This window comes from Sus scrofa, chromosome 1 (assembly GCF_054392235.1).
Source record: "Sus scrofa isolate SSC_HxYL_T2T_F1_AM1 chromosome 1, Sscrofa_HxYL_maternal_Yorkshire_Landrace_v2.0, whole genome shotgun sequence".
Classification (NCBI taxonomy): domain Eukaryota; kingdom Metazoa; phylum Chordata; class Mammalia; order Artiodactyla; family Suidae; genus Sus; species Sus scrofa.
Window position 1 is genome coordinate 129,751,914 of NC_139383.1, and position 13,631 is coordinate 129,765,544.

The following is a 13,631-nucleotide window of genomic DNA, read 5'->3' on the forward strand; positions in this document are numbered from 1 at the left end:
TAAACCCTGACACCTATGGTCAATTAATCTTTGACAAGGGAGGCAAGAACATAAAATGGGAAAAAGAAAGTCTATTCAGCAAGCATTGCTGGGAAACCTGGACAGCTGCATGCAAAGCAAGGAAACTAGAACACACCCTCACACCCTCACAAAAATAAACTCCAAATGGCTGAAAGACTTAAATATACACAGGACACCATCCAACTCCTAGAAGAAAACATAGGCAAAACACTCTCTGACATCAACATCATGAATATTTTCTCAGGGCAGTCTCCCAAAGCAATAGAAATTAGAGCAAAAATAAACCCATGGGACCTAATCAAACTGAAAAGCTTTTGCACAGCAAAGAAAACCCAAAAGAAAACAAAAGACAACTTACAGAATGGGAGAAAATCGTTTCAAATGATGCAATGGACAAGCACTTAATCTCTAGAATATACAAGCAACTTATACAACCCAACAGCAAAAAAGCCAATCAATCAATGGAAAAATGGGCAAAAGACCTGAATAGACTGTTCTCCAAGGAAGATATACAGATGGCCAACAAACACATGAGAAAATGTTCAACATCGCTGATTATAAGAGAAATGCAAATCAAAACTACCATGAGATACCACCTCACACCAGTCAGAAAGGCCATCATTAATAACAAGTGCTGGAGGGGTTGTGGAGAAAAGGGAACCCTCCTGCACTGCTGGTGGGAATGTAAACTGGTACAGCCACTATGGAGAACAGTTTGGAAATACCTTAGAAATCTATACATAGAACTTCCATATGACCCCGCAATCCCACTCTTGGGCATCTATCCGGACAAAACTCTACTTAAAAGAGACACATGCACCCGCATGTTCATTGCAGCACTATTCACAAGAGCCAGGACATGGAAACAACCCAAATGTCCATCAACAGATGATTGGATTAGGAAGAAGTGGTATATATACACAATGGAATACTACTCAGCCATAAAAAAGAATGACATAATGCCATTTGCAGCAACATGGATGGAACTAGAGAATGTCATACTGAGTGAAATGAGCCAGAAAGACAAAGACAAACACCATATGATATCACTTATAACTGGAATCTAATATCCAGCACAAATGAACATCTCCACAGAAAAGAAAATCATGGACTTGGAAAATAGACTTGTGGCTGCCTGATGGGAGGGGAAGGGAGTGGAAGGGATTGGGGGTTTGGGGTTATCAGATACAGCTTAGAATAGATTTACAAGGAGATCCTGCTGAATAGCATTGAGAACTATGTCTAGATACTCATGTTGCAACAGAACAAAGGGTGGGGGAAAAAATGTATACATGTAAGGATAACTTGATCCCCTTGCTGTACCGTGGGAAAAAAAAAAGCAAATCAGATCCCCCCTGTCTCTTGGTTTTATCCATGACACAGACCCTCTACCTTTCTGCCCTGCAGTCTCCTGGGGTCCTGTTACAGATGGTGTCATAAATGCTGCCCATGGTGAAATTCAGCCTGTGGGCTTCAGAGATTTGGAGTGCTTTCTCTAGAGCGCAAGGATCCACACATAAAAACAACATGCAGAATCCCTGCAGAGATTAGGAGGTGGGGAGGGGAGGAGGTGTGGGGAAGGCTGGAAGGAAAGCACTGGTCTCTCCCCCGCAACCCCCCACATCTGTCTTTTCTGCAGGGCTTCTGAGTTGAGAGCTGAGACAGAGCCCACTTAGAGGCTGCTTCCAGACACACTGGCAGAGGAGCTGGTGCAGGGTGTGGACAGGCAGGTCTGTGCTGAGCTACACAGTTTGCAAGGCTTTTCACATGATCTTGTGGGGGTAGGTCAGAGACTCCAGAGCCATTTTATAGTCATAAAAATTGGACTGGATTTTGGAGTGGTTAAGTAAATAAATTTCCCAGGAGAACAGATTTTGTTTTGTTTTGTTTTGTTTTAAGAAAGGGTAGAGCGAAACCCAAATTCAGAAATCTGGCCTTGGAAGTCTCCCATGCCACAAAAACGTCTCCCTCTCTTGGTTCATCTCTGATGCCTCTGGCTGCACTCTTTAAAATTAATTTTTGTAGGAATGTAATGGCTTTATTTCTCCTATGAGACATCTGAATTTTAATTCCCGAGGAAGCATTAAGCCCAAGGGTGCATTAGTTGGGTTCTTCCCACCTGAGTGTGGACCCTATAGAAGGAGCTTCTCGGCAGGCAGGGGAGGAGAGAGCTAGACAAGCCAGGCATGGCAGGCCACTGCGGGCTACCCAAGGGCCTGGACTCTGAGGTGGTGGGGCTGCGGGGAAGAGTCCAGAGCAGGTAGCCCAGGAGGCCACTGGAACAGAAAGCTTAGAAAGAGAGTAGAAGGTCAGTTTCCTTCTTTTTACTGGGCCAGCTAAGGCCTGTTCAGGGCCCTTGTGGTTCCAGCAGTCATTTGGTACTGAAGAAAACACTGAATTCTTTGGAGACATTACTGAGGCTTGCAAGTTTGGAACCTCTATGTAAGCAGCAGTTTAGGAACAATTCAGCCAGAAGTGGGTTGTGTTCCCTGCAGACCTATAATTCTAGGGATTGCATTGTTTCCTAATGACATCACAGGTTTATGGACTCATGGAACTGAAAGGGGCTCCACAGTGGAAAAAAAACGTAGAGGTCCTGCTTTCAGGGATTTGCCCAAGGCCACACAGTGAGTTAGTTTCCTCCAAAACTGAATGTACTTGCTAAGTTAAGGTGAAGGAGTTTGGGTAGAGAAGGTGGAAAACATGCTGTCGAGCTTTAGATTATGACAAGTTCTCCTCAGAAAGTTCTCTATTCTTCCTAGACTTTAAAAATATGACAACCGAAGGGGGGCTAGGATATATTTTTAAGTGATTTGGTGGGTTACTGACATTTGAGTATTTCCAGTTTGCTTTTCCTGCTTGGGTGATGAGCAGCAGAAGCAGCAGCAGCAATGAACTCTTACAACAGACTTCTCTGTAAACACCAAAGCAGTTCCTTTCTGTAAATACAGTATACAAAAAAAGAGAGGCATTTGCATAATGTAGTATATTAATTTTCCTTTGGTGCTTCTAAATAAGGTAAATGGCTGCACATTTCATAGAAAGCCTGTTCCTGTTCTCAGCAGATCAGGATAAGAATGCTGCCTGGCAATCAGTCTACCTTCCTCCGTAAAGGCCAGGGCACTTAAAACTCACGGATGAGCTCCACCCTGCAAATCAAGGAGACAGGAAGGTGGTTGCACCTCTCTGCTCAGTCTAGGAAGCTGCCCTGGCACTCAGTGTGGGAAGGCCACACAGATAGAGGCATTGGAATGGGGCTGCATGCAGCTCCACCTTCTCACTTCTGGCACAAGGGAGGAGCATGCTCCCTGGCTTAGGTGCTACTCTCTGGAATTTCATTGATTGAGTTTCTTTTCTAAACAGCATTTCTCCTAATGTAGTTCACAGGATGTTGATGGATTTCCCTTTCTTTTCTTCTAGGGAGCTCCTCTATACGAGGGCCTAGACCTCCCCCTGCCCAGGACAGGGTCCCACTGACCTGCACGCTAGTTCATGGGCTTCCAGGGCCAGAGAATGAGTTCCTAGTGCTATCCATCTTCTCTGTTTATGTCTGCTCAACTCAGTACATGTTCACTGAGGACTGACTCTGGATCAGGTCTGGAGAGTCTGGCAATGGAACTGTCGGCTCTCTGACCTTCTGGAGCCTGTAGACCAGTGAGGGAGACAACTTCGGGGTCAAGAAGGGATAGGGCTGAGGGACCTCAGGAGTGGGGTTGAGGAAAGAGAGGGATGAGGCAGATGCCATGTCTCCACAAACTGAGGAGTTTCTCGGCTGGTTGGGGCCACAGAGAGCCTGAGTAATTGCCAGTGTTCCCAAGCAGAGCCTCTGGGAATGTCATTCTGTCTTCCCAACTCACTTGGCCCATGATCATGTGCCATTTTATGTTGGATTTCTGCTTACCTGTGTCTCTAAGTTCTTGCCTCAGCCAGATAACAAGGCTCTTCAGGGTGGTGCCACTGAATCCCAGCTGCTTGCCCCAGTGCTTACTCAGCCCAGGGCTAGGGTGGAGGCAGGTACTCCCCAAAGGCCTGGCAAACACATTTGTACTGGGGGAAGTCAGGCACTGGGCCTGGGGGCAGGGCTCTTGGCCAGTGAGTCCTCAGGGGCTTGACCAGCTTCCTTTGGTCCCTCCTCCCTCAAAATGTGGCTCTTTACAACTGATATGCTCCCAGACTTAAAGTCAATGGCTCATGACACAATGGTGAGCAAGGATGGGGCTGTGGGTTGTGCCCTCACACAGAGGGAAAAGAGCGTTGGACAGGGAAGTCTGGGTTTGGACCTCATGCCCTCACAGGGTTTATTCACTTGAGTCTCCACGTCTATAAGAGGAAATGACAATATCTAGCTCCTAGCATCTTGAAGATTGAAAGTAAATGTGTGAAGGAGAGGTGGGATTAAAATGGTGGAGTAGAAGGAATTGAGCTCACCTTCTCTCATAAACACAGCAAAATTACAACCGTGTAACAACCTTCAACAAAATAGAATGCAAACTATCAAAAAAGATATCCTACTCCAGAAGACAAAGAGGAGGACACATCAAGATGGTAGGAGGGGCAATTACATGATATAAGGAACCCCACACCCACTGGTGGGAGGCCAACAGACTGGAAAGTAACTATAGTGCAGAGGCTCACCCATGGGTGTGAGAGTACTGAGCCCCACATCAGGTTCCCATGCCTAGGGATCTGGCCTTGGGAGAAGGAGCCCCCATGGAGCATTTGGTGTTGAGGACCAGCAGAGCTTGTGCACAGGAGCTCTACAGGACTGGGGGAAACAGAGACTCCATTCTTTAAAGGTGCACACAGGCTTTCAGGTGCACTGGGTCCCAAGGCAAAGTGGAGACACCATAGGAATCTGGGCCAGATCTGTCTGTGGTTCATGGAGGATCTCTTGGATAAACAGGGTGACTGTGGCTCATTGTGGGGGAAGGACATTGGAGACAAAGGTCTTGGGAATAGTCAGCATGAACTCCTCTAGAGGTAGCAATTTTGGAAAAATCTGGCCCCACCCATCAGGCCTGAGAGGCCCCAGGCCAAACAACAAACCAGGAGGGAACACACCCCCATCCATCAGTAAACGAGATGCCTAAAGACCCCTTCCCCAGGCACACAGCAACCTCTAATCACACCCAGAGGCAAAGCCCCACCCACTAGAGGGATAAGAATCAGCTCCACCTATCAGTGGGCAGGCACCAGTCTCTCCCATCAGGAAGCCTGCAGCAAGCCCCCACACCAGCTTCAGCCACAAAGTGGGGCAGGGGTGGTGGTGGGGGGCAGACATCAGATGCAAAAGAGGCTACAACACTATTATCTGCAAAAAGGAGACCACACCAAAAATCTATACAAAACGAAAGGGCAGAGAATTATGACTCAGATAAGGGAACAAGAAAACAAAAAACAAACAAACAGAAAAACAGCTAAGTGATCTGGAGATTACCAACCTCCATGAAAAAGACTTTAGAGTAATGATAGTAAAGACGGTTCAAAATCTTGGAAATGAAGGCAAAGATTGGTAAATTAAAAGAAACACTGAGGAAAGAAATAGAAGATTTAAGGATTAAGCAAGCAGAAATACAAAATACAATAACTGAAATAAAAAATTCACTAGAAGCAACCAAGAACAGAATACAGGAGGCAGAAAAAGAATAATATAGGAAGACAGACTAGTGGAAATCACTGATGAGGAACAGAAAAGAGAAAAATGATTGAAAAGAAATGAAGACAGCCTAAGAGAACTCTGGGATGACATTAAATGCATCAACATCTGTATTATAGGGGTACCAGAAGGAGAAGAAAGAAAGGGCAAGAGAAAATATTTGAAGAGCTAATATCTGAAAACTTCACTGACATGGAAAAGGAGTCACTCACTCAAATCCAAGAAGCACAACAAATACCAAATAAAATAAACCTAAGGAGGAACACCCAGGACACATATTAATCAAACTGACCAAAATTAAAGACAAAGAGAAAATACTGAAAGCAGCTAGAGAAAAGAAAAAAAAATAACAGGAGTTCCCGTCATGGCGCAGTGGTTAACGAATCCGACTAGGAACCATGAGGTTGCGGGTTTGATCCCTGGCCTTGCTCAGTGGGTTAACGATCTGGTGTTGCTGTGAGCTGTGGTGTAGGTCACAGACATGGCTCGGATCCCATGTTGCTGTGGCTCTGGCATAGGCTGGCAGCCACAGCTCTGATTGGACCCCTAGCCTGGCAACCTCCATATGCCGTGGAAGTGGCCCAAGAAATGGCAAAAAGACAAAAAAAAAAAAAAAAAAGAAAAGAAAAAAAAGAAAAAAAATAACATACAAGGGAACCCTGATAAGGTTATCAGCAGATTTTTTTCAGCTAGCAGCTACAGCTCTGATTCAATCCCTAGCCCAGGAACCTCCATACGCTGCAGGTGCAGACCTAAAAAGACACACAAATTTTTTTTTTTCTAACAGAAGTCCAGGACCAGATGTTTTCGCAGGTGAATTCTATCAAACATTTAGAGAAGAACTAACACCTATCCTTCTGAAACAATTCTAAAAATTTTCAGAGGAAGGAACACTCCCAAACTCATTTTATAAGGCCATCATCACCCTGATACCAAACCAAAGATACCACAAAAAAAAAAAAAAGAGAACATTTCAGGCCAATATCACTGATGAACATAAATGCAAAAATCCTCAACAAAATACTAGCAAATGGTATCCAGCAATACATTAAAAGGATCGTACACCATGTCCAAGTGGCATTTATACCGGGGATGCAAAGATTTTTCAATATTTGCAAATCAATCAGTGTGAAACACCACATTAACAAACTGAAGAATACAAAATATGATCCTCTCAATAGATGCAGAAAAAGCTTTTGACAAAATCCAACACTCATTTCTGATAAAAACCCTCCAGAAAGTGAGCACATCATTCTCAATGGTGAAATTATCTCAACATAATTAAGGCCACATATGACAAACCCATGGCTAATGTCATTCTCAGTGGTGAAACAATGAAAGAATTGCCACTAAGATCAGGCACAAGACAAGGATGTCTGCTCTCGCCACTACTATTCAATACGGTTTTGGAAGTCCTAGCCACAGCAATCAGAGAAGAAAAAGAAATAAAAGGAACCCATATTGGAAAGGAAGAAGAAAAACTATCACTGTTTGCAGATGACATGATATTATACCTAGAAAATTCTAAAGATGCTATCAGAAAACTGTTAGAGCTCATCAATGAATAGGGTGAAGTTGCATGATACAAAGTTAATACCCAGAAATTGATTGCATTTCTATATATTAACAATGAAAGATCAGAAAGAGAAATTAGTGAAACAATCCAATTTACCATCATATCAAAAAGAATAAAATACCTAGGAATAAACCTACCTAGAAAAAAAAGACCTGTACTCTGAAATCTATACGACACTGATGAAAGAAATCAAAGATGACACAAATAGATGGAAAGATATACCATGCTCTTGGATTGGAAGAACCAATATTGTCAAAATGACTATACCACCAAGGCAATCTACATATTCAATGCAATCCCTATCAAATTACCAAGGACGTTTTTTCATAGAACTAAAACAAATATTTTAAAGTTTGTATGGAAGCACAGAAGACCCAGAATATCCAAAGCCATCCTGAGAAAGAAAAATGGAGCTGAAGGAATCAGGGCTACTGACCTTAGACTATACTATAAAGCTACAGTCATCAAAACAATATAGCACTAGCACAAAAATAGAAATACAGGTCATTGGAACATGATAGAGAACCTAGAATTAAACCCAGGCACCTATGGTCAACTAATATATGACAAAGGCAGGAATATACAATGGAGAAAAGACAGTTCCATCAATAAGTGGTACTGGGAAAATTGGACAGCTACACACAAAAGAATGAAATTAGAACACTCCCTAACACCATACACAAAAATAAACTCAAAATGGATTAAAGACCTAAATATAAGACCAGATACTCTAAAACTCTTAGAGGAAAACATAGGCCTAACACTCTCTGACATAAAGTTTAGCAATATCTTCTCAGATTCACCTCCTAGAGTAATGACAATAAAAACAAAAATAAACAAATGGGACTTAATTAAACTTAAAAGTTTTTGCACAGCAAAGGAAACGCTAAACAAAATGAAAAGACAACCCACAGAATTGGAGAAAATATTTTCAAATGAAGCAACTGACTAGGGATTAATCTCCAAAATATATAAACATCTCCTGCAGCTCAACATCAAAAAAAAAAAAAAAAAACAAAACCCAGACAACCCCATCGAAAAATGGGCAGAAGATCTAAACAGACAATTCTCCAAAGACTACATACAAATGGCAAAAAAAAAAAAAAAAAAAAAACCCACATGAAAGAAGTTCAACATCATTAATTATTAGAGAAATGCAAATCAGAACTACTATGACGTACTACTTACATCAGCCAGAACGGCCATCATCAAACTCTCCAAAAGAATAAATGCTGCATAAAGTGTGGAGAAAAGGGAACCCTCTTACACTGTTGGTGGGAATGTAAATTGGTACGACTGCTATGGAAAACTGTATGGAGGTTCCTCAAAAACTAAAAATAGAATTACCATTTGATCCTACAATCCCATTCCTGGGCATCTATCCAGAGAAAACCGTGACTCGAAAAGATACACATACTCCAATGCTCACTGCAGCACTATATACAATAGTCAAGATATGGAAGCAACCATATGTCCATTGACAGAGGAGTGGATAAAGAAGATGTGATACATATACACAATGGAATATTACTCAATCATAAAAAGGAATGATATAATGGCATTGGCAGCAATATGGATGGGCTTATAAATTATCATGCTAAAAAACAAAAAGAAATTATCATGCTAAGTGAAGTCAGTCAGATGGTGAGACACAAACATCATATGCTATCACTTATATGTGGAATCTAAAAAAAGGATACAATAAACTTTGCAGAACAGAAACTGACTCATAGACTTTGAAAAAATTACGGCTACTAAAGGACACAGGCTAGGGGGTGATAGGGATGGGCTGGGTGTTTGGTATGAAAATGTTGTAAAACTGGGTTGTGATGATGGTTGTACAACTATAAATATAATAGAATTCATCAAGTTTTCTTTCTATAAAAAGTAAATGTGTGAAAAAATGACTAATGCCTGGGTGTTGTCTCACGGTCTATAAGAGATTTCTCATCCCTGATTTCATTTTAACTTCACAGTAGGGAGGCATTATTATCATTTTCATTTTACAGATGAAAAACCTCATGTTGGGAGACTGTTGATCTACTTGAGATCACACAGCTTTATTCAGAGCCCAGCATGACTTTGGCCAACCTCTATTGCTGCCTGCCTAAAAGAACATCTAGAACATGTATAGTGAGGTATAGTGTTTCAAAATCCTTTTGTGCCCACCAGCTGCTTTATTCTTTCTAGGGAGAATGTATAAAAGCAAGGTATTGCTCTATATGAAACACTGACGGCATGAGTTTCTTGAAACTGCTGCAGCCAGTGAAGCAATGAGCTTTTGAAATCATGTGGCTCCAACTGCTTAAATAGCTGTTATTTATTGGTGACAAATGATGGGTTATGGGGACTGGCTCGCTCTGGTGAGATATTTTTACCATGCTACAAATGTGTGAAAATGTTTGAGAATTGCATGTGCTTTTGGCATCTGATAGAATCTGCTTATTATCTTCAGAAAACTTTATTAGGAATAATTTTTAAATTACTTTCATGTGTGATTTCAGATACTTGAAGTGGTGTATCTGAGAACAATAATGCTGATTACAGTGTTATAAGGAAATGAATGTTATTCTATTAATAACTATTAAAATCTACTACACTTAGGCTATACCTGATATATCTAGTTATAATAAGGCGAGCATATTCCATCTTTGGCCTGATTAGGGGAGAGGGTATAGGGATGAGAACCTTGGTGGAGCTTGGAAAGAAACAGCGACTATTTGGCCAGGGGGGAGGGAGGTTGTGTAAGAAAAGAATTGGGTGACCTGGGGACAGCCCAGGACAAAGACTGACAAAGTGCTTGGCCCTTTGTACTTGGGCAATGAATGCAGAGGGACTGAGATTCATCTATCACCTTCAGCTCTGCAGGCTACATCTCAGGGTGTTTCTTGTGGAATATCCAGAAGAAAGCTAGACATGTGGTTCATGTCTGAATACTGGACATGCCATATTACTGGAAAGATACACAATGTATGACCAGCAAAATGACACTCAACTTTCCAAATGCCGGCAACAATAGGAGATTCAGTTCCAGTGGACCAACTGTTTATTGAATGAATGTCAGTGAGAACCAGAACAAATGCATTCTAACCATGACAGGCACAGGAAGGATACAAAGAATGGAGTGTCCCTGATCCCATGAAACAGCTCACTGGAATCTGTGAACTCTAGAACCGAGAAGGGGAGGATTCTGATATTCCTGCCCCATGACCAACCAAGATTCAGACCCTTGGGAGGCCTGAGGTCTCAGAGCTCTGGGCATCTGTGGGCCCATTCTCTACTCAGGAGATCCCTTACTCATACATGGTCATGTGCAGAACATGGGTTGTGTGACTCCTGGATGACATGCTGTCTCTGGCTGCAGGCAGAATGAACACAGCTGGAAACTGGCAGGAGATCCTTGGTACCGGTCATGTCAAATGTAAGTCCTTAGAGCCTGAGCAGGACAGGAGACTGTTCCATGCCTTGGCAGGGATTAGGAAAATGTTAGAACGTGGGGCTGAGAACAGGTCTATGGAGTTGAACATGTCTTTTTACCTCAACTTTGCCATCAACTGAGCAACACTGGCTATATTTCTTTGAACCTTTGTTTGTTTTGTGCTTTTTAGGGCCATACCCATGACATATGGAAGTTCCTAGGCTAGGGGTCAACTGGGAGCTACAGCTGCTGGCCTATATCACAGACACAGCAGTGCAGGATCTGAGCCGCATCTGTGACCTACACCACAGTTCATGGCAACGCCAGATCCTTAACCCACTGAGCAAGGCCAGGGATTGAACCCGCATCCTCATGGATACTAGTTGGGTTCATTAACTGCTGAGCAACAAAGGGAACTCCTGAGCCTCTGTTTCCTCATCTGTAAAACAGGGTTGGGTACTATAACTTTTGTTCACCATTGGGGACAGTAAATTAGATATGTATGTAGAGTATGTAGCACTGTGCCTGACCCTTGGTACCTATTATGCAGCAAGGGTGTACCCTGGCCACACAACCTCATGGGGGTGGCTAAGTAGGGGGCCCAGGGAGGGTCCTCCGACTTAAAGGTAGGTCTGAATTCCAGATTTTTTGCAATCCCCAAAGCTTCCTGTTGGAAGTTTAGGGGTGACGGGAGGGGTACACCAACTGATTCCCTGCATATGTCAAAGTGGAAAACCTCTATTCCTACTCTTTCTGCCCCACATTATTTCAGAGGCAGAATAGAACTGGGGGATGACACTGGACCAAGTGTCAAAAGAATTGAGACTGGCTCTGTCACCCCCTGGCTAGGTGACCTTGGACAAGTCCTTTAAGCTAGGCACGAATTTCACTATTTGCAAATTGGGGGCAAGGTTATCTGCTCTGTTGGTCTGTCACGGGATCAAATTCAACCTCATTAGCCTGGTGTTCGAACTCCTTCCATCATATTCCCTGGTCTCATCTCCTGTAAATCCTCTTCATGCCCCCATGGCCCTGCTAACCAAAACCTGTCCTTTCCTTCATACCTAGACAGAAGCTTCTTGCCCAGGTTTCGTGTCTAAATCTTATATATCTTTGCATCCCCTACAGCATTTAGCACAGGGTCTTGCATAAACTAGATGATTATTTTATCAATTAGAATTAGGTTTGTTTGTATGTGACAGGAGAATGAAAATAATAGTAGCTTAAATATGATAGAAATTATTTTTCTCTCATGGCAAAGAAGTCCAACAGAAGTAGCCCAGTGGACGGTGGCTGCAGGTTATCAGGGACCCATTCTTCTGTCCTGTGGCTCCACCATTCTTTGCACATTAATTCATGGTACACCATGGCTGCCAATTTCCAGACATGGTATTCTCATTCAGCCAGAAGAAAGAAGGGAAGAAAGAGTACAAAAAATGTCTTCTCTCCCTTTAGGGAGGCTTCCAGGACCCTACAAGTGACTTCTACAATATTATCTTATTGGTTAGAACTCAGTCACATGATCATTCTAGCTGGGGATAATAGTTTTTAACTGGGCGTATTGTTATTTCTAATAAAACTGACAGGGAAGAGGGGAAGCATAGATACTGACAAACCCATATGGTTGCCTCTGCCATAGTTATTAAAATAATAAAAATTCTGAAAGCTTACTACCAAGGTTAAAGCCTCATATAATAGATGAGATTATGATTACAAAACGCTTACCTTCTTTGAATTGGTACGGGCATCCTGATCTTTAGGTTGGAAATAGCCTGATTCTTCTTCACCTCTGGTGGGAATGTTTTTTCATAGAATGATAACTCAGAGCTACAAGTAAAGATACATTCTTGGCCCTTCCCCCTTGCCACATTTTACCAATGAGGAAGCAGAACTCCAGAGAGGCTAAGTGATTTGCCCATTGTCCCATAGCTGACTAATAAGGAGCCAGGAATAGAACTTGAGCTTCTGGACCCTTTCAAGGATTTTCCTGCTCCTCTGTGAGGAGTGGCCCATTCAGGCTCAGGAAGCCTTGAACTCTGTGGGTTCCCCAATCCTGGATGGGGATGCTGCTCATCCAGCACCCTTGTAGGCAAATCTAGGTTATCATGTTGTCAGCTGCATTCCTGCTAGTGTGCAGTTCAAAAAGCCTTCTAAATGGAGAGAGGGGAACATCAAGAAAAAGAGGAGCATGCTATTTAAATAATGAGGGTTTTTTTGTGCACAGCAAATAATTACCTCCTTTTCTTTGTACCAAGAATGTATAGTGTCCTGAATGAGGTCCTAAAGAGAAGCGTTAAGAAATGGTTGCTGCCCTTGAAGATGTGGATGTACAGATTCATTCTTCTTTTCATTCATTCATTCATTGAAAAATTCTTTCTTGGAATTCCCATCATGGCTCACAGGAAACAGATGTGACAAGTATCCATGAGGACACAGGTTTGATCCCTGGCCTTGCTCAGTGGGTTAAGGATCCAGCATTGCCATGAGCTGTGGTGTAGGGTGCAGATGTGGCTTGGATCCCACATTGCTGTGGATGTGGTATGGGGCTAGCAGCTACAGTCCCAGTTGAACCCCTAGCCTGGGAACCTCCATATGCCATGTATATGGCCCTAAAAAGGAAAAAAAAATTATTTCTTGAGCATCTACTAAAGGTAGATACTGGACCCAGCACTGGGGATATGACAGGAAACTGTGCAGATATGGTTCATGCTCTGAAATTGCATATAGACTAGTGGAGGACAGAGACCAATAAACAGGCAACTACATGATGATGGGGAGGGGACAAGGCACTCCAGATCTGTCACCTAAACTGGGGTCTTAGTGTGTGCGGGGCGGGGGGGGGGGGGCAGGCTTAGTGGGTGAGCTAACATTGGAGACTTGAAGACTGGGGATGTGTAAGCCAAGGGAATGATGTGTGAAGGGCACTGAGGATGGAAAGGAAGACTATTTCAGATAAAATG

At 42.8% G+C, this 13,631-nt stretch overlaps 2 protein-coding genes across 25 annotated transcripts in view; one reads left to right on the forward strand and one right to left on the reverse strand.

The window, feature by feature from the left end:
- GLDN (gliomedin) overlaps positions 1–13,631 on the reverse strand; it is a 162,786-nt gene that overhangs the window by 134,776 nt on the left and 14,379 nt on the right. For 10 of the 19 annotated variants that reach the window (XR_014811346.1, XR_014811320.1, XR_014811322.1 and 7 more), the window contains one exon: positions 2,851–2,960. The exons of the other annotated variants lie outside the window; for them this stretch is intronic. Coding sequence is in view for 3 of the 10 variants with exons in the window: in XM_084970090.1 (XP_084826216.1) it covers positions 2,851–2,960 (110 nt within the window). In the remaining 7 variants the exon portion in view is untranslated. The remainder of the gene's footprint in view (positions 1–2,850; positions 2,961–13,631) is intronic. 19 annotated transcript variants of the gene reach the window in all.
- The window catches only part of LOC403333 (cytochrome P450 family 19 subfamily A member 1), a 188,118-nt gene that overhangs the window by 61,172 nt on the left and 113,315 nt on the right, over positions 1–13,631 (forward strand). The window lies entirely within an intron of this gene.